This window comes from Catharus ustulatus, chromosome 1, assembly GCF_009819885.2.
Source record: "Catharus ustulatus isolate bCatUst1 chromosome 1, bCatUst1.pri.v2, whole genome shotgun sequence".
Lineage (NCBI taxonomy): Eukaryota > Metazoa > Chordata > Aves > Passeriformes > Turdidae > Catharus > Catharus ustulatus.
Genome location: NC_046221.1, coordinates 52,845,478 through 52,871,291, shown reverse-complemented (window position 1 = coordinate 52,871,291; position 25,814 = coordinate 52,845,478). Strand labels below are relative to the sequence as shown.

General features: G+C 39.8%; 1 protein-coding gene across 1 annotated transcript in view; it reads left to right on the top strand.

The window, feature by feature from the left end:
- Positions 1-25,814, top strand: part of CNTNAP2 (contactin associated protein 2) — a 1,181,910-nt gene that overhangs the window by 1,119,997 nt on the left and 36,099 nt on the right. Inside the window, 1 exon segment of the mRNA XM_033052691.1 lies at positions 232-325. Coding sequence (XP_032908582.1) covers positions 232-325 — 94 coding nt within the window.

Below are 25,814 nucleotides of genomic sequence, written 5' to 3'. Positions count from 1 at the left end.
TTTACAGAACAAAAATATAGGTATAGGTATTCTCCAGGCCTTGAGAACTGTAGAGATGGCAGATATGGAAGGAAGGGTATTTACTATTGTTTTCCCTTTATGAAAATGAAAGTAGAGTGTATTAGATGGTTATAAGAGATGGCATAAACTCCATTAAGTAAATCTGATTAATCAGAACTGTAATAAGCAGATCAGTTCAAAATACTCATAATTTCTTTTCTCTTTCTCCAGCTTGATCACTATCCTCCAACAAGTTACAGCCTGCCAGCCACATCTGACACTCAGTTCAATTCCCCAAAGGCACTATTCCTAGGAAAAGTTATAGGTAAGATTTCATTTTATACCTGAGACCATGATGTGGGTGTAGCAGGATGCTTGTTGGATATGCAACACAAGTGGTGACAGAATTATACCTAAAGGAGGGGTTATGTTCACCCTGTCACAGAGGCTGATGAGCACACAAATAAATAATTTTCGACCGTGGATGGAGAAAAAAGAAAAGGTATGGGCAAAGAGACCCCTGCAATATTGTCTTTGTGAAGTTTCATCACCTTCTCGGTGTCAGATGAAGGCAATACAAGGAAATTTCTGAGGCGTCTACTTCTACCAGGAAATACTGAAGTTATTTTGAATATTACCATTTACTGTGAAGCTATTGTGTGCCTTGTATAATGTCTTTATCTGTGCAGACCACCTTCTTATCCCAGCGCATCCTCCTGTGGTATTACTGTTCCTTATAACTCTGGCAAACTACCACTCTCTCCCACTAACACATACCAGTGAGGTACTTTGGGGTTTGTAACACCTGCAGCAACACTCATCTGGACATTTTCTATCCCTTTTATGGATTTCATGGTTATTTCCAGTGCAGCAGCTTCCTGCACAGTTCCCCAGAGGAACTCAAGGGGCAATACAGGTGCGTTGGCCTCTCTTTTAGACCATCCATTGCTTAATTTTTCTGCTACTGGCTTCTTACATGAATTTACAGGGTTACTCACTTCAAGGTGCAATTCTTCCCAGCATTTGCAGTTTGTAAAGGAGGACTTTTTTCCCTTTTCTGAGATAAAGGGGAATTAATATTATTCCCTCTGAGCGCTTCATACAGAGATATACCTGCTTGAACTCAGTGAAGATCTTAATCCAGAGAATTGCAAACTTTTCTTTTTTAAGTAGTTAAGGCATTAATCTGTGTACACTTCACACTGTTTTTTGAAGTAGTAAAGAAATTGACCGCACAGTTAATGGGATTTTTTGTAGATACACTTTTCCATTTGTCGTGGTTTTTTTAATTTACCACGCAGAACTTCCGTGAAATAGAAAACGAAAAACCTTTAAAGTGACTGTCTATCAGGAGAGTCATGAACTATTTTCTAGTACTTTCCAAGTCAGTTCTTTTGATAATACAAAAGATGATGCAGTCTGATTTTTGTCAGTGGAAGCTGGGTACATTCCCACCTTATTGCATTTCATTTGGGCAGTGAAACTGGATCTGGTGGTCTGATTCAATTTTTTTACTAGTATGGGATTATATTAGTCCTTTGGGAATATGTGGAGGTTTTTTGGTTTTGGTTTTTTCTTTCCTTGCTTCTTCCTCTCTGCTTGTTACTGTCTTTGCAAATAGGGCATTTCATTAAGCGGAAAAATGTATCACTACTAAAAAAACAAACAAGAAAACAAAAACAAAAGCTTTTTACTCTTTCTACAGAAGAAAAATTGAACTTCACTGCAAAGAGATGGATTTCCTGGTGTAAAATTGTTGTGCAACTGATCATGTCTGTTGATGAGTTTTACTGTGCAGCTCTCGGAGTCATGTTGAAAGAGGGAAGAGCTCAGTTAACAGGGTTACCCAAGTACAACATTTTGAAGGGCAAAGTAGACATAGAATTCGGTATCTTTAAAGTCTCTAGCTGTCACCTCATACTGACTAAGCATATTTTAGTGGTCTAGAGGGATTAGAACCAACAGATCTGGACACATAGATCAAGTTGTAATTTTGCCCATATGCAATTACATTCTCCGAATGGGCAATATGGGAGTAGCCTCCCATTTCACTGCTACTCTGGCATCATTTGCATTCAGTTTCTGTTGTTCCCATACAGTTCTTATTTGTCAGCAAAAATGAATGCAAGGCCCTGTTTTTAGACAGATGGGCTTTTGAAGAGCACTCTGGAACAATCTTACTGGGAAACTGGTCTTCCGTCTGTCTTATTTCCATTTTTGTTAGTGTTATTTGCATAGGAGCGAGCAGCCGCTTCTTCCACAGCTGTGCTTGCTGTGATAGAGAGTTCATCTACTCCCTGTCAGAAATGATCCCTTGTACAACACCTACCATGATACAACACCTCTCTTTGCTCTAGGTGTTACAACAATATGGCTGATTAATAAAATGTTGCTTTGTAACTGCTCAGAATATTTTCTGTAAAGCAGGAGGGACACATCAGAAACAATAGCAAAATATTTGAGTTACAGTCAGGGAGAACTTTTCTTCTTTATGTTGAGATGCTTTCTGTTTCCTTGAAATGTTATTTTTTAAAATGCACTTGTTCACTGGCTTGAAAAATGCTGATGTAAAATAATTTTAGCCTTTTGGAAAAATGGAGGTAAAGGATTTTACTATATAATTCTAATCTAGGCAAAATTAATTATGATTTGAGGTGTGAAATAAAGCTGAAAGACATAACAAATGAAAAATCCTATTTTACAAAAAAATAATAGCACTAGAGAAATGCAAGATTTCACAAAATATTATAGAAAGGTATTGTTAATGTTTCAAGGAAGTTATTTAATCTGTTATTTAGATGTATTTAGGCTTTGATGAGTGACAGACAAGGCAAGAGGGAAAACTGGGATATCTGGATGAAAAGCTATGAAGACAGAAAAGAAAAAATTAGACAATGTGACAGGTATCTACATTTTCATGTAGGCTGCAACTTGCAGCTCATTATTGAGGTAGAGTATAGCAGAGGTTTGATTTTTCCATTTAGTGTAGAGGGTTTGGATGCAATATTCAGCTTTGTCTTCACATCCTTTTTGGGGAAGTACACCTGTAGTCTCTTTGTCTGTATTTTATTATTAAAAGTGGAACATTTCTTTGGCATTTAATATGTACTTATAAGGATTTAGCTAGAAATAATTACACAGGATTTTGTAAAAGTATCATTCTAGTGAACAGAAATAATTTGAGAGTTTGTCTAACAGGATGTTTGAGCACAGAAACACCAAGATCAGACATAAGCTGCTCTTGAGAAAGTGGCAGGGAAGTAAAAGAAATGTGCTTCTTGTCTTCATTTCCACCAACCACTCCAAATTAAGTTGTCTATTTTCAGAAATACTTAAATATCCGCTTGGAAACAATTGACATAATACAAGTCATCATCACACAGATAAATTATATTGTTTCATGGTTTGAGTATGGTATAGAAAGAAGAAGTCGATTTTTTTTTTTGCATGTCATCTGTCTACAAATAGATACTGCTACAATAGATACTACAAATAGATAGGAGGCAAAAGTTCAGAATACTTTCAATTTCTAGCAGTCAACAAAGGCAATTATTCCAAGAAGTAAGTTTTCTTTATTCCTAGATAAGATACTTTATTTTCTATAGAAAATCTTGGCAATTTGGTACTTCAACCCTTGTAGCTGAAAAACATCAACGACCTATAATGTCATTCATCCTACCAAAACTATCACACACTTTTAAAACCAGCTTCTGATCTCCATGTTTCCATACAATTACAGAATTTCATCACTTAGAGGGGTTGTTTTATGTCAATTAATGAACATTTTATCTCTATGAGAACATTTACCATCATTAAAAGGAGGGTATTGAGAGCCTTGATAAAAAAATTTGTAAAGGTATAGGCATAGTCATATTTGGTGCTCAATTTGGGTATGCTTTTAGACATTGACATCATCTGATATGAAAGTTATTGAATTTATATGTATAAAATACCGATTTAAAATTAGATCTCTATACTGTAGGGCACTTTTTGTCAGCTTTTAAATTTTTATCTTAGAAAAGAGCGCAGAGCTCTGAATAGATCATGAATAATTAAAAGTATTCTGCTACACATCTTTGACATGTATCTACCACTACTTCATGATCATAATGAGGTTAACACTTCATTATGTATGTTAGGAGTGTGGTATTCAGAACTGTACAACTTGAACTCTGCTGCTCTCCTTCATTTTGCAGTGCAGAGAGATACTCTGAGTGCAGGGTAGCTCAGTCAACTTACACTGGTAATGAGAAAAAAAACAGCTAGCATGCAGCAAATTCATCCACCAACTTACTTCAAAGTAACTGCCTGCAGCTTCATTTCTGAGTACCAGCATTAACATTCAGTACTGTAATCTCACTGAGATCATCTTGTCATATTGGGAGCCTTCATTGTTACAGCAAGTAGTAGTTGAATTTTAAAGATGTGCTTTTCCCTGCATGAGTTATACATGAATTGTCATACAAAAATATAACACCTGGACAATTCTCCTTCTCCTACTCCTCCTGTATAATGCTATCAGCCTGGTTGAAGCACCTCTGGGATTTAATATCACCTGTCTCTCTGACCTCAGATCTGTCTGTCCATACTCACTCTTTGAAGTGTTTCTGGTAAAGGCAGAAATGTTCCACAGCTCTTCCAGTCAAAACCTGACCAAAATAAAAGTAATTTTTCTTTTTTTTTCAGACCTCTGGTTTTGATCTATTTGGTTTTTCTCTGAGAAATCTTACCTATAAACCATATTCAAAAAGGAACATCTCTCATCTACAGGTCTCCCATCCATGGGACATGATAAACACTTTGTCTTGCCAGTAACTTCTGGGGCAGAAATGAGGGTATCGCAAGTGAATTTTATTGTTTGAGAACCAAAATGAAGAAGGGAAGCCAAGAATATTCACTGATGCCTCTCAGCATCCATGCAGTACCTACTTTCAATTTTTTCAGAATGTTGCAGGATTCATCTGCTGTAGCTCCAGAGAGGCAGAAGGTAGACCCCAGAAAAACTGGATTAAATTAGATGGTTAGATAATCTCAACTGTCATGAGTATAGCCAGTTTTGCTCTTTCAAAAATTAGCTGGAGTCATTTCCTCCCACAAACTTTTCACTCTCACCCTTCAGGTGATTCTTCACCTCTCATACTGGCAGTTGCCTTTTCATTTCCTGTTGCACTATTCTCTGTGAAAAGACGTCACTGATTCCAAGTCTTCAAATCTTCTGTGGGCATTCAACAGCGCAGGAAGGTCACCTTTTATTCTCATGGTCTTCTAGCGCACATACCAGCCTCTAACAGGATGCAGGAATCTCCTAAATTCTGAAGTTACTTCCCTTGTGCTTTAACATGTCTCAGAAAATTGTTTCATATAAATCGCTCTACAGGATCTTGTTGAGAAAATTATTTCATTGTTTCACAGTTCTTTCCAAAGCACTTATTAAAAAAAAAAAAAAAAAAAAACGAGATTGTAAGGCAATTTTATTTGGTTAGTGCCATTTTAAAACATAGTATTTGCACAAGTCTTACATGACATTCAAAACACTGATAACTATTTAGAAGCCATGGAATAAAATGAAAACCTAAACTCCAGTAATCAGAGTGACATTTTCTTAACTTCCGTATTGTGTTGAGGTTACATATCTTGGTTATACAACTTAGAGGAAGACAGGAACTATATTGCCTGTACTGTGTAATATCTATACTGATTTATTTCAAATGCAGTTGCTTTCAAGGCTCAAATAAAGGAATTGAATGTGACAGGGGCATCAGTAAAACCTGCTGTTGACCCCATAAAATTCTAATGGTATAGATAGTAAAATCAAAGAGTTCAGAGCACCTTCAAGGCTTATAAATCATTTTTTAGTAAAAAGTATTACACGGACCAAAAAAACCAAAGGTATTCCTGAAGCTGAAAGCATAGTGTCTTGTAATTTTCCACCAAGTATATTCAAAGGAAAAATCATGATCTAGAATAGAACTTCCCTAAGATAACAGACACATTGACCAAAATATTGTCTTTTATAAGCCGAGGCACAAGTCTTAAAATTTTATATTACTGTAATTTCACTAATACAAACTGCAGCAATTTGACCAAAATTTTGGTGGAAACCCGGAAGTGCGGCTAATACTCGGGGGCGGCTAATATGTGATTAATTTTCTGACATTTACAACCCCAGACGTGCCACCCAGGGCGCCAAGCCAAGCACCTACCAGTAAAAGCCGGCATTTTGCGATTGTTACAGATTGTTACTCTGTTGCACCGCAGGTGGAGCCTGGCTCCCTGCAGACAGCACGGGGAGCGGGGAGAGAGGCAGGAGAGCTCTCTCCTTCCCTCCTCTGCCGCAGCCCGGGTGAGAGATGGGGGGGCCCGCGCCGCCATTGCCGCAGTTTGGGGGGGGGGGGCTCTGCCCCCGCCCTCCGCCACCGCAGCGTGAGCGGGGCGCTCTCTCCATGCCCAACTGGCACCGCGGCGGGAGCGGGACCGGGGCGAGCGAACCCAGAGGCGGCGGCCAGCCCCGAGCGGCCCCACCGAGCTGGGCCACCTGGCCCCGTCAGCAGGCCCTAGCGGGCCGAGCCTGCACAGCCTTAGTTGAGCCAGTAAACCCCCCGCCATGCCGCAGTTCTGTTACTATTTGGCAACTTTGTTGCACACGGGTCCTCGCTGCGAACGACAGAGCGGCTTATATTCAGGTGCGGCTTATTTATGGACAAAGAACAAAATATTTGCCAACACCCAGAGATGCGGTTTATACTCAGTGCAGCTTGTATTCGTGAATTTACTGTACTTTACCTTGCTTGGGCAACCTCTGCGCATATAAAACATTCAAAAATAAAGTGAATATGCACTGATGATTTGATCAGAAATAGTTAGAGAAATAACATTATGGCCATATTATTTCGGTTGAGGGTGCAGATTATATACATGCCATTCCTTGTAAGAACAGGTACAGAAATTATGTCTAATTCAAAACTCACTCATTGTTTGACAATTGAAAAAGCTCAGGTTTTATCTGACACTTGTTTCACTTAGGGAAAAACCATAACAAAATAGCATATAGCCTGACCAAAATATTGCAGCGGTTGTCAGACAGAAAGGGAAGTGACTCATGTCTCCTGTTTTAGAAAATCATTGGGATCAATTCAACCCTTTCCCTCAAGACCTGTACTAGTTTTCACTCCCATCACTGATAATTTGAAAGTGCCATATCCTCCTCTGATCTGCAGTGGCTTCTTATGCCAGAAGTACCAGAGGTTTTCTAGAACCTGGAGAAAGTTTGCTAAGATTGCAGAAGAACCTGGGATGAACATGGGATGTGGGAGTTTCTGGAGTATGAATTAGATAGGAATTCCGTAGAATGTGCTACTGTGCCTTAGGCCCGGACAGCTTTTATTTTCTCAGAGAAGCCTGGGCCTGTGTATGTGGTTTTAAGCTGTCCAGCTTTCTAAGATGAAACTTATCTCTGTTAAAAGGCTCAACACAGTCTTCACACTACTAAACTTTGCTTAAGTAGACTGGGTAAATATCCTGGGGTGACTTTGTCACATTGAATTATATCCCCATTTGTCTGTGTAGCCCAGAAACAAGTTTTGTACCTTTAAGGCTGGTTTTGCGAGTGAAAGGTGGGGAAGGAGAAGCAGTGGAATGTCTGAGGCGGTTGTTTTCAAAACATAGAGATAGGGGTTCCATCGCTTTGTCTCCTGGACAGTCACCATGGTAGACAGCTCTCCTTTGCTTTTAGTTAGTTTTTGACTGACTGAAGCAGAGAAGTTCCCTGGAAAGCTTTTCTTCTGTTTTTTTTTCCTGGAATTGTTTGAACCTGCTGTGGACTGGGGACCAGGGGGAAGCACCAGAGCTTGGACCTGCAGCTCAGTGGCACCTCACCTGGGCAGCAGCATTTTCCAGTGTCAGAGGAACTGAGAACAGGCTGAGCCAAGCTACCACCAGCAGGAGAGACATTCTGAATTTGTCATCTCTTCAGGGTAGCAAGAGGTTTTGTTGTTTGGTATTATTTTTTTGTGCTGGGCAGCACTTTGCCTGTTGAATAAACAGTTTTTTCCACTTGTCTCTGAGGAAATTTCTTCTGGAACCGGTTGGGGGAGGGGCCACTTGGGTTTGCTACCTGAGTGCAGCCCTTTTGAGGTTTTCTCCCAAACTTGTCCTAAACCAGGACAGGATAGAATGTAAAGTAAGTTTATAATGTGCTGCTGTTCTTTCCAGAAGTAAAAAACACCTGTTCTGCATGAGCATGTTCAAGACATAGTAAAATAAGCATGTATCTCAAACAATATTAAGCGATGAGTAAATGTGAAGATAATAATTCTTTAGGACCTTTATATAGAACTATAAATTCATAGACTAAATTATTTATGGTGAATAATTTGCTTAACTCCCACTATCACAAAAAGAAAGGTAAGTATATAAATTATGGAAAGACACTTCAACATTTCCTGTTTAGCCAGACCTTTGGCTGTAGGCTACTTTGTGTTTCTTTTAAAAGAAATTATCTCATTGTTTAAATTGCAGAGCCAAAACCTGGTTGATGTCTTAATTTCAAGCTTTTCTGCTCAGCAATTTTTAAAGCTATGTACATGCACTCTTTAAATAAGTCCTTTCAGCTAGGTACAGTAATGAATTCTTTATCTATATATTTCAGGAAACACTTAAAACACTATTAGTTGTCATGGAGAAGGAACTCATTTGGAAGATTGTGTTATTCCCAATGGCTTCAGCTACATTCATGCTGTAAATGAAAACAGGCACTGTGGTTGTATCAGTGATCTTGCTTTAAAACTTGCCAAGCCAATAGAGTTGACACCACCCAGCAGAAATTGGTTGTTTGAAATTATTTTTTTCTTTTTGTTTCGTTTATTTGTTTATTTGTTTATTGGGAGGGTGTGGTTTTGGTTGGTTTGTTTGTTTTTTGGTTTTGTTTTTGTGGGTTTTGTTGTTGGTTTTGGGTTTTTTGTATCTTATTTGAATGTTTTGTAAAAATTTTAGAAAGTTCCAAGAAAATAATGTTGTATAGTACTAGGATGAACAGGATAGAATAGGATAGAATAGGGTAGAATAGGATAGCATAGTACAGTACTAGGGATAGCATTGATTTTAAATAGCTTCCTAAATTATATTCAGAGATTTTTCACAGCAGAGTCAATGTCACTATTGGCTCCTTGCACTGCAACTTGGTTGTTTATTCTGATACTAAATCTGACACAGTGGTACCAGTGTTATGCCATTGAACATGACAGTCACTGATTCTTGGATTTACATGCCATAATGAAACTGTACTTAATCTTTGGTACAGTGACTAGTTCATAAACTGTTCCTTTAAATACAACAGGAATAAACTCACATGTTCACAACTTTATTTTTAGAGAAGCCTGCTTTCTCTCCCACAAATACAGACCACTACTTAGAAATCTCTCCTTTATGACTGTATGAACTCACAAATCTACCTCAGTGACTTCCACATACTGTACCACCAGGGTTGTACTCCACTAGCAAATGAAGCAGTTGAGTAAGGTACAGTCAGTTTCCCACTGAAAGGTAATATTTTTCTTTTGTTCAGTCTGATAGCAAGATAATATATACTGTCACTGGTTTTGTTACTTCTTCCTACTTTCTGTCCACTTCAGACTGTGTTCTGAGTTTTGCCAGTCCTTCCTTCTTATATTTTTGAAGAGAGATTGTCATCTGTCTCATTGTTACATGAAAATGCTTATTGATCAAAAAATTGGCTCCTGATCCCTCTTATCAGTTGCAGAATCCAAACTGTGTAAAGGTTGCACCATAATACATATAATTATATCTCAAATACCCAGGGAGAGAAATGAATTTGTCATCAAGTGTCAGAAAAATTGAATTGTTTAAAATACTTCAGCTAGAATGACTGCTCCCCAAAAAAACTTTTTCTTTTAAATAATTTGAAAATAATTTTTTGAGTTGTAGTTGATGAGACACCTCAGAAATATTGACATTGTGAGACATCTTCAAAGCAAAGTACTATTACAATTGCTAATGTAATTCATCAAGCTGTCATATCTTTCTCAGCCAAATTCGATTTGATTTCAGTTTAGCACCTTGAAAATATGTACTTTCTTCACTCAGTAAATGCCCATTTAACCTAAAATTAGCATGTTTTTCCATTTCCCTGAAGCAATGGCAACCACTTGGTTTCCTGTTGCTGCTTTCACATGGGATTCTTTGCAAGACACTCAATGACATGACTAAGGAAGTTGGCAATGGTCTACTATTTCTGTATTAATTTGACCAGGACTTAAAGACTTCCTTTACATTTTTAATATGTAACATCTTAAGATTTCCACTAATATAAATGTAGACAAAACTATGCATTTAATAAGATAGTTGTCATATCTTACTTCCTGGCATCACTGGATGAGAGTTAGAGGTTATGAAGGACATGTAAAGGCTAATGAGATCTCTGTAACCCATCCTCTATATATGAAAAAAGCATATGGAGAAAAACTGACATATGGAGAAAAGACCATATGATGAAAAAACAGCAGTGTGTCAGTGGCTAAAACTGATCTTCTGACTCTAGAAGTACAGAAGCTTGGTGATTGTAAAAGCTGCAGGAAAAAGAGAGGGACAAGAATTTCAAATACAGTTTCTCAAAGCATTTTACATTCCCTTAGGCAAACCCAAGCATTACCTTGCTCATAGCAAAGGAGCTGATATGGTTATGTCAGAGGCACAAGATTCTGCTGAGTAACTAGGACAACATGAGAAGGCGGGATATTTAAGAGGTGTTGTAACATTATGTCAGCTGGAGGAAATGATTTTTCACACTGCCATACTTTCCGAAACTTCCTTTACCTTGAGAAAGGAGCCTATGCAGCAACTCTCCACTAAGTGCCTGCAAGCCTGCAGGAATCCATAGATTTCTCTCCATTAATGCTCAGAGGATATCTTAATCGCTTAAGTCTGTTATCTTGACTTTGTAATAGTGTCCCCTCCAGGGAGGAAAGAATGCCTGGCTGGCAACTCAGTTTTCATTACATCTGGTTCCTGCATGTTGTTTGTGGTGTGCCACATCCTTTCTGCTGAGGGATGCAATGAAACCAGAGCATTAAATTTATTAGGACTTTTTTTCTGGAATTAGAAAAATAGGCTGCACCCTACCCTCATGCAGGAACATAAATGAATGGGAAATATTAGAGTTGTGATGTATTTTCACTTTATTCTGAGTGGATAAGAGAGGGAGTGGAGAACAGGGAGGAAGAATGGGATGTGATGAGCTTGACAAACTCCCATTTTGTGTCCACACCTGAATCTGCCTTCTTTCTCGTTTCCCTCATCAGGAATTATCTAGTAAGATGTTCATCACAGCATTCAGACACTGTCCTCTATTCTCAATGTGATTCCTTTACCAAGAGTGCTGCACACCTAGCTCTTTCTGTGTGGGTGCTGTTAAAGGCTCAGGGAAAAATCCTAACAGGATTTTCCCAGGCTGAGAGCTTTCTCAGCCTCAGCTAGGGTTCTTCCCAGACTTGAAGTTTTCTCAAAGGTAAACACATGAAGAGAAAGAATTATAACAAAAGATAAACACCTGCTGGATGCATGAGAGCTGTGACAAGGGGTGTTGTTTTCTCTGGACCAATGAGCTACTTTTCTTTCCCTGTCTCTGATCCTTTCTATAAATGGAAGACTGGTTTGGAATAAAATGCTTCTTCTGCTGCTTCTTCTGTCTTGTTGTTGTGTTCCTTCCGCCGCTTCCCAGCCATACAGGAACATTTCTGCATTAGTTTTGTGACTTTCCAATGGAGTGCATGGCACTTACAGACCAAATTTATTTCTATTACTTCTAAGCTGACCATTTGCAATTCTTCCTTAAGACTCACCTATGACTGAGTGGTTTGTTTTTTGCTTGTTTTGGGTTTTTCTTTGGGTGAGGGGACAGGTTGTGGTTTTATGGAGGGGGATTTTTTTTGGAAGAAATTTGCTCTGTATATAATTGTCAAAGTAATGTATTCAGTCAAATTAAAAGCCATGTTAAACACAAGCAAAATCACAATATAGAGCAGAGAGGTTCACAAGTTCCCCTGCATTTCTCCCCTACTTCCCAGCCCGCTTGCTCTCAAGCTTTCCCACAGTCCCGTGTGAGGGCAACAGGCTTAGGGCATCGCTCTCCTCATACACACATTTATTATAGGCCTCTTGCCTAGCCCTTATCTCCCTTCTGCTCCCCCTCTCATCCTCTGACTACATTTACTGTTCTGCCTGGTTCCCTCCGGCTGCAGCTCACAGCTAAATTTGCAGCAGGCAGCTTTTATCTCAGCAATATTCAGGTCAGGCTGCATCCTATTGCTGCAGGTGGATTCAGAGTGCTATGTTTCTGCTGCTCTGGACCCAGCTCTTCTCCACATTTATCCACATTTCAGCGGCCCTCAAAGCACCCAGCCACCAGGAGCCCAGGCACCCAAAGCTGTGGTGTGGTGAGACATGGCAAAGCTCTGCAGATCAGCTTTCTCCAGACTCGCAGCATGACCAGATTGTATACCTTTCCTTATTTCTTCCAACGCTCAAATGGAAGTTATCAAATAGGTCTATGTTTTGAAAAGAAAGCAAAAATTACTATCTACTGATAAGACAATTTTCTTTCTATGAGACCTAAGAAACTGGGGTGCCTTCTGAATTTCAAGTTATTGTTGCAAATTTGGGTAAATGCCTCTGGAGGGAGAGGGAAAAAAAAGAAGATCCAAAGGGGCTAAGGAGCAGCATGGAAGAAACACAGACATAGGGTACAAAAAAGTGGTAATAAATCCAGAGTGTTGATTTGCCAGAAAGATGGCTGATGCAAGATGCAGATCAAATAGGGATGACCTGCTTCTCTGGTGGCAGACTGGAGGAATAGACAACTTGGAAAATAGCACTTGATCAGCTGTCCTTGGAAGGTACCAGTTTTTCTTTTTTCTTTGAGTTTTTCTTACTGCCTGACCCTGAGTCAATGAAATAAGCAAATGTACTGGTTTGGAGGACAGGTGTCTGCTAAGAAAGGAGGAGCCTCTCTTTGAAATGGAGAATATAAACCCTCTTCCTCCAAATTATTGTAATTTTGAAATTAAGGGGTTTCTCAGGCAAAGATATGGGAATAAGGAATAACAGTTTTTTACTAGGAAAATTAAAATAGAAATACAAACACTGACAGAGTCAGAATACAACCTGACACCCCGTCAGTCAGGGTCTTGGTAGTAGTCCCACTAAATGGTGGCTACAGTCTTCTTGCAGTGACAGATGTGGTTCAGTTCAAGCGGTGGTCCTGTAGAAAGGGTGCAGTTTCCCTCTAAAGGTCCAGTGGAGAAGTCCGGTTTTCCTCTGGAAGTCCAGTGGAGAAAAGGCTCCCTAGTGTCCCAAAATCTCAGTTTTTATCTTGGTAAGAAATGTTTGACTCTTCCCCCTGGCTAGAGCATCTCCCAATGGGATGAAGTAATTTTATCAGTCACACAGTGGGACTCAGTGGGCCATTAGCAGAAAATGACTCCCTGGAGGAAGGATGGGTTGTGAAAAGGACAATGCCCTACCTGGTTTCAATGGATGGCCCATTAGCAGAATATCTCCCACGGAGATAAGGATCATTGCCCCCACCCGGTCTCAATAGATGGTGATAGAATAGATACCTTTGATCATACTGTATTGCAACTTAAGACAGCAAATATATCTTTACCTCATCCATCTACTTCTTCTTAATTATTGTGGACTGGAATCTGTTCCCTAACAAAGTCAGATCTCCTGTCAAAATGCACAACAACTGTCCTAGGTGAGAGTGTGACAGTTTGGCTTCAACCTGTGCTGCTTTCACACATCTCAAACAGAGGGCATCAAGTTTTGGGCCGGCTAATTTCCATCCTCTTAGACCCCTCATCACAGTAATTAAGTGTCAGGGACAAAATTGCTCTCCCTCTCCATATGCAAGAACAAGTTGATGAACAGGGTCGTGTGATCAGTGACCTTACTGTGATCTTTTCAGTTTGAGCAGCTGACAGAAGGCTTCTCTCTGACTGTTTTGCTGTTTAACTAATTTATAAACACATCAACCAACCTCTTGTGGCAAACACACCAACTAGCCACAAATTTCCCAAGACAAAAGGTCAGAGTTCTCTACATCTTAAACTCTTGCAATCTCAATATTGCCTTCACCTTTATTATCTAGATTGCTGCCTGAATCAAACTCTTCCTGTTCGTAATGAATTGGAGAAAGGAAGAAATGAAATGAAAAAAAATATTGATTTAAATCTTTTCCAGTTTTCAGATTAACTTGTCTGCAAGAATCCTGAAGTTTTTCTTAATTATATTAGAGATGTCTTGTGCCATTATTCACCACCTCTTGCACAGCTTGGTGCTGAGCATGAATAAATACTCTCTGTACAGAGTTTCTGCAGATGTGTACCTACCAGTTTGGCAGCTGCTAAAAGACACAAATTGCTTTTACAGGACACCTATCACATTCTTGTTTTCCTGCTCTTCTTCTGATTCACATCCACTCAGCCACTCAGCAGACACTCTGTGAGGGTTGCTCATCATTTTGAAATCCTGGACAACTCACCACTGTGCCTGTGTAATTAAACTCAGATTTGCACATACCATGAACTGGAACATGCTGTGGTTACATGCACAGATGCCCAGCTAAATGTTATGCCCAGCAAATTCAGCATATCCAGAATATTTCAGCTGTACCTCTGTTGATGTGTCAGACTAAGTGTTTCTCTGTGCATTTCAATGCTGTCAGACGTGTGACTGTCGCAAAACTTACTGATACAACACCGAGGCCTGTCCCGCTCCCTATATACTCTGCAGAGCTAGCCTGGGGTGCTATCATGTAGAACAGGATAAGATATTAGAGGTTCTTCCCTGGATTTCTTCAGTTTATTTCTCAGATGGCTTCCATGGGGGAAGGAGCAGGGAAAGAAGAGAGCGATCACAAATTGTCTCGGGCTTTTTCTATAAGTCAGGAAGAGGGAGGGGAAAATCTTGGCTTCTTGCCAATCCCATTGCAGAGGGGCAGTCCATAGGTTTTACAGGGGTTACAGGGTTACAGAGTTACAGGGACATACCATTCTTAAGGCATGAGGGTATAGGGTTACAACATCTCACATTTTTTTGTTTAAAAGAAGAAAGAAGGATATTATGTTATTCTGCATTCAAATTATCTTACTTGGAGTTGGTCGGAAAATTAGATTGTTTCAGGGTTTTCATCTCCCTCCCTTCCACCCTGATAGCTTGGGGAAAAGGAATGTGAAACCTGAGCCCGGGAGGGATAACCATGGAAAACCAGGCAACAGGATGGCGGGAGAAATGGATTTAAGGGTGGTCCCAGAGGGAAAAAGGGATTATGGGAAGAAGAAATTAGTGCCATGTGGCCGGAGCTATATTGAACCTTGCCTCCAGGCTCCTCAGGAGCAGACACATGGCTGGCACCCTGAGGGGGAGCGGGAGGGGGTTCAGAACTTGGAAGGAAACACAGTAGATAAAGAGGGATAGATGGAAGAACTGCTGACCCTTTGTGAAGAATCCTCATCCCCTGGATACTGGGGAGGTTTTTGAAAGTCTTCCAGCCCCAGGTTAGTGGATTTTACAGAAAGGGAAAAGGAATCTGAGGTGCTTTGCTGTGGCTGTCTGCTGTTTTCTGTTTGAAGTAAAAATTTTCTAATTTGGAAAAATATTGGAAGGAATATAGAGGCTTTTTCATCTCCATTTTCCAGTTTTAATGTTAATAAATCTCCAAATTCATTCCAAAATAGAACTGAATTCATATCTTCCAAATTAAGATCTGTTTTTTCCACAGACAGCCACATCACAAAATGTACTAATTTTCTGTTGGAGAAGTTAATATCTGCAGAATTCAAAAGTTCTTTAATCTGAGAAACCACACTTTGTTTTTAAACTAGATTGCTGTGTGCCCATCTTAACTTTTCCCGCAGCAATCAACTCTAATATCTCCCCCGCAGTGCACAGTTTGAACACAGAAAAATGCAGTTATAGTTTGTATTTCCTGTGCTTTGGAAGGATGAGGGAACAAAAGGTGCCGGCTGGGCCTTCCCCCCCACCCCCTCCCCCCCAAACGAAGACTGGCACTGGCTGTAGTGTGTGCCACCATTTTTTGAAACCAGGTCTGGCGTGCTGAACTTCCCACACAGAAGATTGGCCCCACGTTGGGCGCCGCCTGATACAACACCGAGGCCTGCCCTGCTCCCTGTATATTCTGCAAAGCTAGCCTGGGGTGCTATCATGTAGAACAGGATAAGATATTAGAGGCTCTTCCCTGGATTTCTTCAGTTTATTTCTCAGATGGCTTCCATGGGGGAAGGAGCAGGGAAAGAAGAGAGTGATCACAAAGTGTCTCGGGCTTTTTCTATAAGTCAGGAAGAAGGAGAGGAAAATCTTGGCTTCTTGCCAATCCCATTGCAGAGGGGCAGTCCATAGGTTTTAACAGGGGTTACAGGGTTACAGAGTTACAGGGACATACCATTCTTAAGGCATGAAGGTATAGGGTTACAACAGCTTACTATTAGATAGGAACTACCAGCAATATTTAAAGTGTTTCTTTTTACCCAGTTTCAGAAGAGGGGAAGTATGGGTGAAAAAAGAAGTGCAGCTTTTTAGAGCAAAATTATCATTAGTGGTTTGTTCTTTCCTCAGCTTACATCAAACTGTTTCAATCAGTAATAGTGTATTGAGAAGTACAGGAAGCCCATCATATTTTAGAGGATTTAGTGCTTCAGTATAGAGATCATGATGAACAACACTAAGATTTCCTAATACAGAAACTCTCATGCATGCCTATGGTTTGGAGTACCTGAGACTTCTCAAACAAGGCAATTCTTTCAGATTTCTGTGAAGATCTCTTGTGGTCTATTACAGGCGTCTTGATAACAACTATTTTATCACTCCACCTCAGTCTACAAATCCATATCACCCAGGAGCATGAGCCAACCATGATGCCAAATGTCTGAAAGACAAGTATTTTTTTTAAAAAAAGCAAATCACCAGAAAAACAGTAGAGGGGATGTTCTGGTAGATGTAACAATAGAATAAAGGATATAACTGATGATAATATTTGGAATAAAACAGGGAAAAAGGAAACAAGTGAAATAAGAATAAAGAAGATATGGAAAAACAGTGGTGATAAAGGAGGGTGAGGAGAAAACTCTGAATGGAAAATGATAATAGATAGGGATTGACTTGTATCACATAATCAGCATCAAATACTTGAACAGAAAGCCCCTAAGACACAGGATACCAAACATTTAGTGAAACATCATAATCTTTGCTCCAGAAAAGCCATCAAATTCTACTTAAAATCTGTACTGCTTACACTGATTTAGCAAAAATCTTTGCACATTTTATGGAGAGCTTTTTTCTGTGAATCCCTGTGGCTTGGATTTTTACTTTCTAATATTAATTCTCTGGTGTTCTTTTCTTAGTCCATACCGTAAATGATTTTAGCACCTTGGAACTGCAGGAATTTAGCTTCTCTGCTCTAATGATGTAACATATGTATATTTTGTGACTGAAAGTTACTTACTACATTACTCTTAAAGAGTCTTAATCATTAATTTTAATCTTAAAGGGGTAGCAGTTTATATGGATATCTTTTATATTTTTTATCATAGGTAAGATAGAAATAATTTCAAGTACAATGATACCAAGCAAAATGTAGAAAGAAATTGATTTTCTTCCTAGAATGTGTGCCTTCTTCAGTAACAGTAACCCTGAAACTAATTCATCAATGCAAATACTATTTCTCATTTTTCAGTGAAATCTTACCTGAATATTCTTCCATTCCAGAGATTTAACAGTTCATGCATTTCTCAATGTATTAATTAAATATCTAATTTTCTAACTGGGTCTCGAATTTGGATCTGATGTTTTTCCAGCTTAGTCAATATTACCCTTTTGACAGAAAAGAATAAATTCATTCCATGGGGAAGGGAATGCTGTCTTATATATTCATTATTTAAAAGAAAGTCTTATTTCAATTATCTAATTTTCTTCTCATTGTTATCTCACAATAATCCTTTACCCTTCAGTGCATAATTTTGAAATTGAGAGGGCATCAATAAAATCATAGAATGGCCTAGGTTGGAAGAAGCCTTAAAAGTCCTCTGGTTACATTCCCCTCTGCCATAAGCAAGGACACCCTCCACTAAACCAGACTGCACAAAACCCCATCTAACCTGATACTGAACACTTTCAGGGATGGGGTACCCACAACTTCTCTGGACAACCTGTTCCAGTGTCTTACCACCCTAATTGTAAAGGATTTCTTCCCGATATCCATTCTTAAACCCATCTTCTTTCAATCTGAAGTAATTTCACCTTGTTCTATAACTACAACCCATTGTGAGAAGTCCCTCTCCAGTTCTCTTTTACCCTTCAGGTACTGGAATGCTGTTTTAAGGTCTTCTCTTCTCCAGGCTCTTCTCGAACCCAATTCTCTCAGCCAGGTATTCCAGCCCTCTCATCATCTTCATGGCCCTCCCCTGGTTCATGTTCTTAAGTCAGGGACCCCAGAGCTGGACAGAGCACTCCAAGTGGAATGTCACAAGAGAGAGCAGATGAGCAAAATCACATCCTTAAATATGCTGGCCATGCTGCCTTTGATGTAACCCAACCCTAGGCCCACATCTCCAGCCTGTCAAAATCTCTGTATAGCATCCTTGCCCTCCAGCAGGTCAACTACACCACACAGCTTGTTGTTGTTGGCAAACTTACTGATGGTGCGCTCAATCCCGCTGTTCATGTCACCAGCAACTACGTTTAAATGGTGCCAAGAAAAAAGAACTAATCCAAGGAAGACAAAATCAGCAGGAAATACATCTCTTAAAGACATGGAGCTCTAGGATTTCTATTCTTCTCAAGAGATTTCAGGCACTCCAAATGAAGCAAATTGTGTTCTGTCCTCACATTGTATTTTACCAACAAGAAATATTTGTATTCTATGATTTTATTTGGACAATCAGGAAAGGGCTGGAATATTTGTACTTTGCAGGTTGTCATTTCATTACCTCTCCCATTGTTTCTGCTTTTGGGCAATAATTTAATTTTTTCTTCATCTGCTATGTCTCCTTTTCTTTTCATGAAATATCCATGGTAAAGCTTCTGTATTTGCACAATGACCTGTGTTGCCATAGGACTGGTGACCACCAGCCTGTTTTTGAGTCCTGGAAAACATTGTGCTTCAGTAGGGCTTCTGAGACCTTGTGTCAGTGTTTTTTTTGCAATGGTTCACAGCCTGATCAGCATTTGACCATAAAAATAGAGACTGTTTCACAGTTTTAGGCCCCCTATACATTCATCTACTGCTTTTATTTTTCATTTTCTTTGCTGTACAACTGTGGTATGGCTCATGTAGTGGTCTAATCCAAACCTCTGTGGTTGCAGCTCTGTTTTCCACATGCAAAGCCTTTTAATTGGGCTGTTTAGGGGGTCTTTAAAGGCTTCTTGAAATATCCACATGATCAACCAGTCTCTGTCCTAATAAACATGTTGGAGAAACAGCACATGTTCAATAGAATGAGACAGACTGTGGGAGACTCCTGGCAGGAGTCTGAAGCTGTCTGAAGGCAGCTGTGCAGTGCATTTGTAGTGTCAACTGGAATGATGTAGTGGAAAATAAACCAACCTGCTACTTTGGGATTTCAGATCCAGAGTTTTAGAAATGGTTCAAAACAGCACAGTGTCATCTGTCTTTGCACAAACCATCAGGTAGCAGGAGTAGTAAGACCATGGCATCAGCAGCTTTCTTACTGATCAAAGAAACATGCAATCTATTTGGCCTGAGCTGTGGAGGTACCACAGCAGCTGCGTAAGCATCCCTCCATTCCAAGTATGCTCTACATTGTCAGTCTTAGGGATAAATTTTACTTAAATAGGATGTGAAATAGTTATTTTTACTGAATTCTTTGGTATAATAAAATTATTGATTTTCTTAACTTCTAATCAGGAGGAACATTTCATTTCTGTACTTTTCAACACATTGCATAGATAGAGAACCCTGGAGTTCTGTTTTTCTGACTCAAGACAGGAAAGGCATAAAGCAAACTCCTGGTTTACTGCCAAATATGTATCTTTTTATGAACTACGCATATACATTATAGATATAGTTTTGTTGGCTCTTTAATCTTCTATTTATAGAGGTAACCTGGTTTACAGTTTTAAATACTAAAATTATTTTTAAGCAGAGCAGTGAAACTGTAGTGTAAGTTGCCTGAGCAGTAAGACCTCTGCAAACATGCTCCTCTCCTTTGACAGATAATTAGGTATGTTTTTCCATCAGGAGGGGCAAACTTCTACTATGATGCTCAAAGCATGAGGAGCCAAGAGATTTACCTCTGATGCACTGCTACAGCACAAAGGCTGAAAATAGTAAAAGAAGTTCAGTGTACTGATTTATCTTAGCTCATGAAAATTGTTATCAGGCAAATAAAATGCGAATGTGTGTGTGTGTAATGAGTATCACATTAGTCTGTTTCCTATAACGGGTGATGTCTTCTGCTTTCCTTTTCTCTCTTGAAAAATCAGTTCTCTGACATACTAATATTCCATATGTGGGAAACACAGAGTGCTTGTGAAGACAAAATTGCATTGATTGATTATTCCAAATTCAGTGATTTGCAGAACAGCAAACTGAACAGGTGCTGCAGTGAGAAAACAAGTGGCTTCCTAGCAGGCGATGATGATAAGCTGACTTTCCATTCTTGCAGCAGATTTCCGGAAGTTCTGTGTGGAGAGTGATTATTGCCATTTGGATCATCATTTCCAGTAACTGCAATCTGAATTTCCTTCTCTGGTTTATCTCCCTTTGTATTTGCAGTATGCAGACAGTGACTACTAATATTATTGTTTGGGTAAAATATATCCTAAACTTCATGGAATATTTCTTGTGTTTGTTTCAATTAATAATTGTTATTTACAGTAATATCTCACTGGATGATGAATAACACATCAGTTTTCTGCCATGACAGTAATTCTGTTTTAGAGTGCTGATAAGTGCATGAAAAACGCAAACTGAGATCCCTTACTTGTATGAGATCCCTTACTTGTATATACTGAAAGTAGATTGGAACTGTGTTTTAAAGCCTACTCGTCTGGCAATGAGCCAGAAAATCTAAAAGCCATACAATAAAATCATGATAATCTCTAATTGGTTTACTTTGCTTATAAAGGAACAAGTTATTTTTTATATATAGGTAATGCCAGGAAATTCTGCTAGACAGGGTAATCATATTTATTTCCCAAAACAAAGTGTGAACTCTATAAGAGCTGCCTAGTGCACAGTTCACTCAAAACAATCACTGACCATGTATTCAAAAGCACATTGGCCGAAGAGGTAATTTAAGTAAAAGTGTGTAAAATCTGGTTTTAGCATTTCTATTCATAACCTTTGCAGTCAAGAATTAAGTTCAGTGGCAGTCTAGTTTTTGGGGAGACAAGGAATAATCTTGCTACCAAATAATGCAAAAGCTCAAGCAGCTGCCATAGGGCTGCACTTATTTCAGAAAGAGACCTTCACCAAAGACTGTGTGCAACAAAGGCATAAACAATATAGTGACCACCAGGCTACCAGTCCCCCTAAGAAGAATGGAAGAATTTTGGCAAAAATAGCTAAGTGGAATAAATGCCCTGAGATCTGCAAAGTGAAATATACACAAAAGATCTTCCTGTTCCTTTTGCTGACACTAAAGGTCTGCCTTCAGGAGGAAAAAGAATAACCTCCTTCACTTATGGCCTTGTCCTTCAACAACAAAATAGGTTTATGCTTGTACTGTTCATTTTCTAACATACAGAGGAAGAGCAGATGTTCCAACAGGAGTGACAAAAACTCTTTCTACAATTATTTCACAACTATTCGCATTTATCTGAGAGGGAATAGAGGAAGGAATGGAAAACACGCTCCCCCTCTCTCTTGTAAACATAGAAATAGACTGATTTTTCACAGCATCTGGGCCTTTGGTATCATGGTCATTATGCCAACCTTCTTGTCCAGGTGTTTGGTCTTGAAAAAAAGAGGCTACTTCTTTTTCCCTGTTTCCTGAACTTTAAGTTATAGTTTCTTCAGTGACTAACACATATAATCAAGCAAGTGAGATGTATCTTTCATGTTGATGACTGCCTTAATCACTAAAATTTAAACCAGGTTGGAGACCAGACTTGGAAGGAGGGTAACGTGCACATTGTTCATATCTGGTTCCAGATTTTAGTGATGAAGTTCTTTGAAGATCTGAAAAAAAGTACTGGAAATCTTCCTGTTAAAATGTTTTAGCCAAATTACAGTAATTTCACGAATACGAGCCGCACAGACTATAAACTTCATCACCGGGTGTTGGCAAACATTTCGTTCTTTGTGCATAAATAAACCGCGCCTGAGTATAAGCCGCTCTGTCGTTCGCAGGGAGGACCCGCGTGCAACCAAAGTTGCCAAATAGTAACAGAATTGTGGCAGGGCGGGGGTTTACTGGTTCGACTCGGGCCACGGAGGGCTCGGGGCTGCCGACACAGCTGGGTGGCCCAGCTCAGCGCTGCCGCTCGGCGGAGCCGCTCGGGGCCAGCCACCGCCACTGTTGGGCTTGCTTGCCCCAACCCGGCGCTGCCCTGCAGTGGCAAGGGAGGGCACAGAGCCTGCTGGCACCCGCGGCGGCGGTGGGAGGTGGGGATGGAGCCTGCCTGCTCCTGCGGCAGCAGCACGCAGGGACGGGAGCCCCCGAGCTGCGGGGTCAGCGAGCACAGAGCCCCCTGCCTCCCCCCAAGCCATGGGGCCAGCAGAAGAGAGCCCCTGCCTCCCCTCGAGCAGCGGGACCAGCAGGAGGGAGCTGCCCCGCCTTCCCCACTCCCTGTGCTGCCTGCACGGAACAGCTCCACCCGCTGCACAACAGAGTAACCAATTTGTAACAACCACATAAATGCAGGGTTTTACTCGACTTTGCAGTTTGCACTGGACTCGGTTTGCACTCCTGAGGTTAAAAATGTCAGAAAAATTATTCACATATTGGCCACTCCTGAGTATAAGCTGCATTTCCGGTGTGGGAGCACAATTTTGGTCAAAACGGTGCAGCTTGTATTCGTGAAATTACTGTACTATCTTTTTAAGTATTTAGAATGCCTACATGCTGTAGGTCAGAAAGTTTTTTCATACTATTTGTCTACTATGAAGTATGCCTAATCTGCTACCAAAACAGTCCTCAGTATGTCAAGAGTAATAATATAGTTTTGCCACATGTATCACATTCCCACATTCACCCCTTCATCCACAACATTAGCCTTCAACATACAGTTCTTGTTTTTGGAACAAGCATGTGCTTAAAAAGAAAAAAATCAGTGACAATTTTCTCAAGATACCCATGAGAGCATGGCTTCCAAAAGGAGCTTGCCTGAATCTGCGTATATTATTTAGCATCAGCACTCTTAACATCAACGCAATTGCTATAGTAAGATTGTACCTGTGTCTTAAGTTGCAATCCAAGATGTATCCAGCAGTATGTATTCTATCACCATCTGTTAAAACCAGGTAGAGTAGTGCTCCTTATCTCTTCCATGACCCATCCCCCTCATAACCCCTCATAATTCCAGGAGGGGATATCCTCTGTTAATAGACCAACTGTTAAAACCAGGTAGAGAAGTGTTCTTTATCTCTTTCCACGACCTATCCTCAGTCCAGGGAGGCATCTTCGGTTAATGGACCATAGACTCTCATTGCATGACTGATAAAATTACATCATTACATCAACTCGGGGGAGGAGCCAAGCATTTCCTACCTAGATAAAATCTAAAATTTAGAACATCAGAGCAGCCTTTTCTTCCACTAAATTCCCAGAAGAGGACCAGAGTCCAATCTTCATCACCATTAGACGTTCAGAGTACAACTACACCCTTCTCCAGAATCATTGCTTCAAAAGAACCACATCTGTCACTCCAAAAATACTATATGTTCCCATTTTAATCAACTGCTACCAACACAGTAACCAACAGGGTGTCAGGCTGTATCCTGACTCTGTCAGTTTTTTGGTTTTATATTACTGTATTTTTATTTTAATTTCCTAGTAAAAAGCTGTTGTTCCTATTCCCATATCTTTGCCTAAAAGCTCCTTAATTCCAAAATTATAATAATTTAGAGGTAAGAAGTTTAAATTTTCCATTTCAAGATAGGCTTCTGCCTTTCTTAGCAGACACCTGTCTTTCAAGCCAAGACAATTTGCAAAGAGGAATTACTGCTGGTCCAACACCGGTGCTTAAAATTATTGGTGAGCTCTCTTTTTTAATGTATTAAAAGTTACTGGAGGCATATGCCACATCTAATGCGGGGAGATGTTTTCCTTAAAGATGACTTCCAAAGACTTTTGTGTCTCTTTCCCACATCTCCACACATAGTAGAAAGAAATTTTGTGTTACTCAACTATTACATGGTCCTAGAGTAAAAATGCTTAATTATCCATGGGTTTGCAAACCTCAGAAAACATGCTTCCCAGGAAAGGCTAAAGCATGGGAGCACAAGGACACCCCAGCTGCTTTATTGCCCTTTGGGACACCTTCACCAACTTGCAATAAACTTTGAATAAGCCTTGTTAGAATACTGAAAATCGCTTTCTGCGATCTGTTAGCAGAGTAGTAAAGGTATTAATCTCTTTAAATATCCAAAGATTGCTCCTAATTTGTCAGGCAAGAACTGGTTGACATTTCCTATTATATAGCTTGGCGTTTAACTTAATGAGCTGGGGTAATGCATCACTGTGTGTTTTCATTCAGTGGAATGGAAAGAAATATTGTTTCTGTTTTTTCTTTGTCACAACAGAGAGTGGCTTAGGTTTAAGTCTCAGCTATGATTTTGCTATGTTAACCCATAGCAAAATTAGTTGGGCTATCCATATAACTTTTGGGAGTGGGGGGTAGTTTTTGCAGATTTCCTTTTAATTTTTCCTACCTTTCTATACTCATAATAAAAAGTAATGGCAATATTCTGGAGATTTCAATCAATTGGGATTTTTTATTAAATAATAGTAAATTTGCTAGGTGACATTCTTATACCCATTTAGAGGAGATTCGTTCAAGTGACTTGTCTTCCTCAAACTGCTCATTTGACAGTTAAAAAAGCAATTCCAGTTTCTGGTAGGTAGATGGCACTGTGGTTGGTACTGGAGGGAGCCAGAGGGGCAATCTGGATTGCGTCCTCAGGTTCGGGGGAAGGGCACCTTAAAAGTGAAGCCAGTGGGCTCTATGCCCTTTGGCATCAGCTGAATTTGCGTGTCTCGAGGAGTGTGTTTGCAGAACTTTCTGCAAGGGTGATGGGCTGTATTGTTCAAGCATTCTTCTGCAAGTGTCTTTCCATCATGTTTTTATAAACAGTTGAGGCCACCTTCCCTCATGCTTGGTGCATGGAATAATTGAAAATTTGCACACATGTTCTTCAACTCCAGCCAAGCAAGCAAAAAAGGTTGGTAACAAGCTAGCCAGAGACAGACAGTGATATTCCAGTAAAGGAAAGATGTGCCAAAACATAATACTGAAAGCAAAGTTGTATTGCTCACATTCAAATGCTTGATGGAAAAGCTGAACATGCTTCTGGAAGTGCAACACAACATCAGGTGATTATAGGGTACTCATAATTTAATAATGACAAGAACATTTAGCAAAATGAGTAAGCAGTTGTGGTGAGTACCAAAATGATTCTACTCCCTTCAGTAGGGCAACTATCAATTTAAATATCGGGAATGAGAGAAACCTAGATAAATAGTATATCACAAAGCTCTAAGACTTGTACTGAAGCACAACAGAATGGTACAAATTGGAGCAGGAATCACAATGTAACA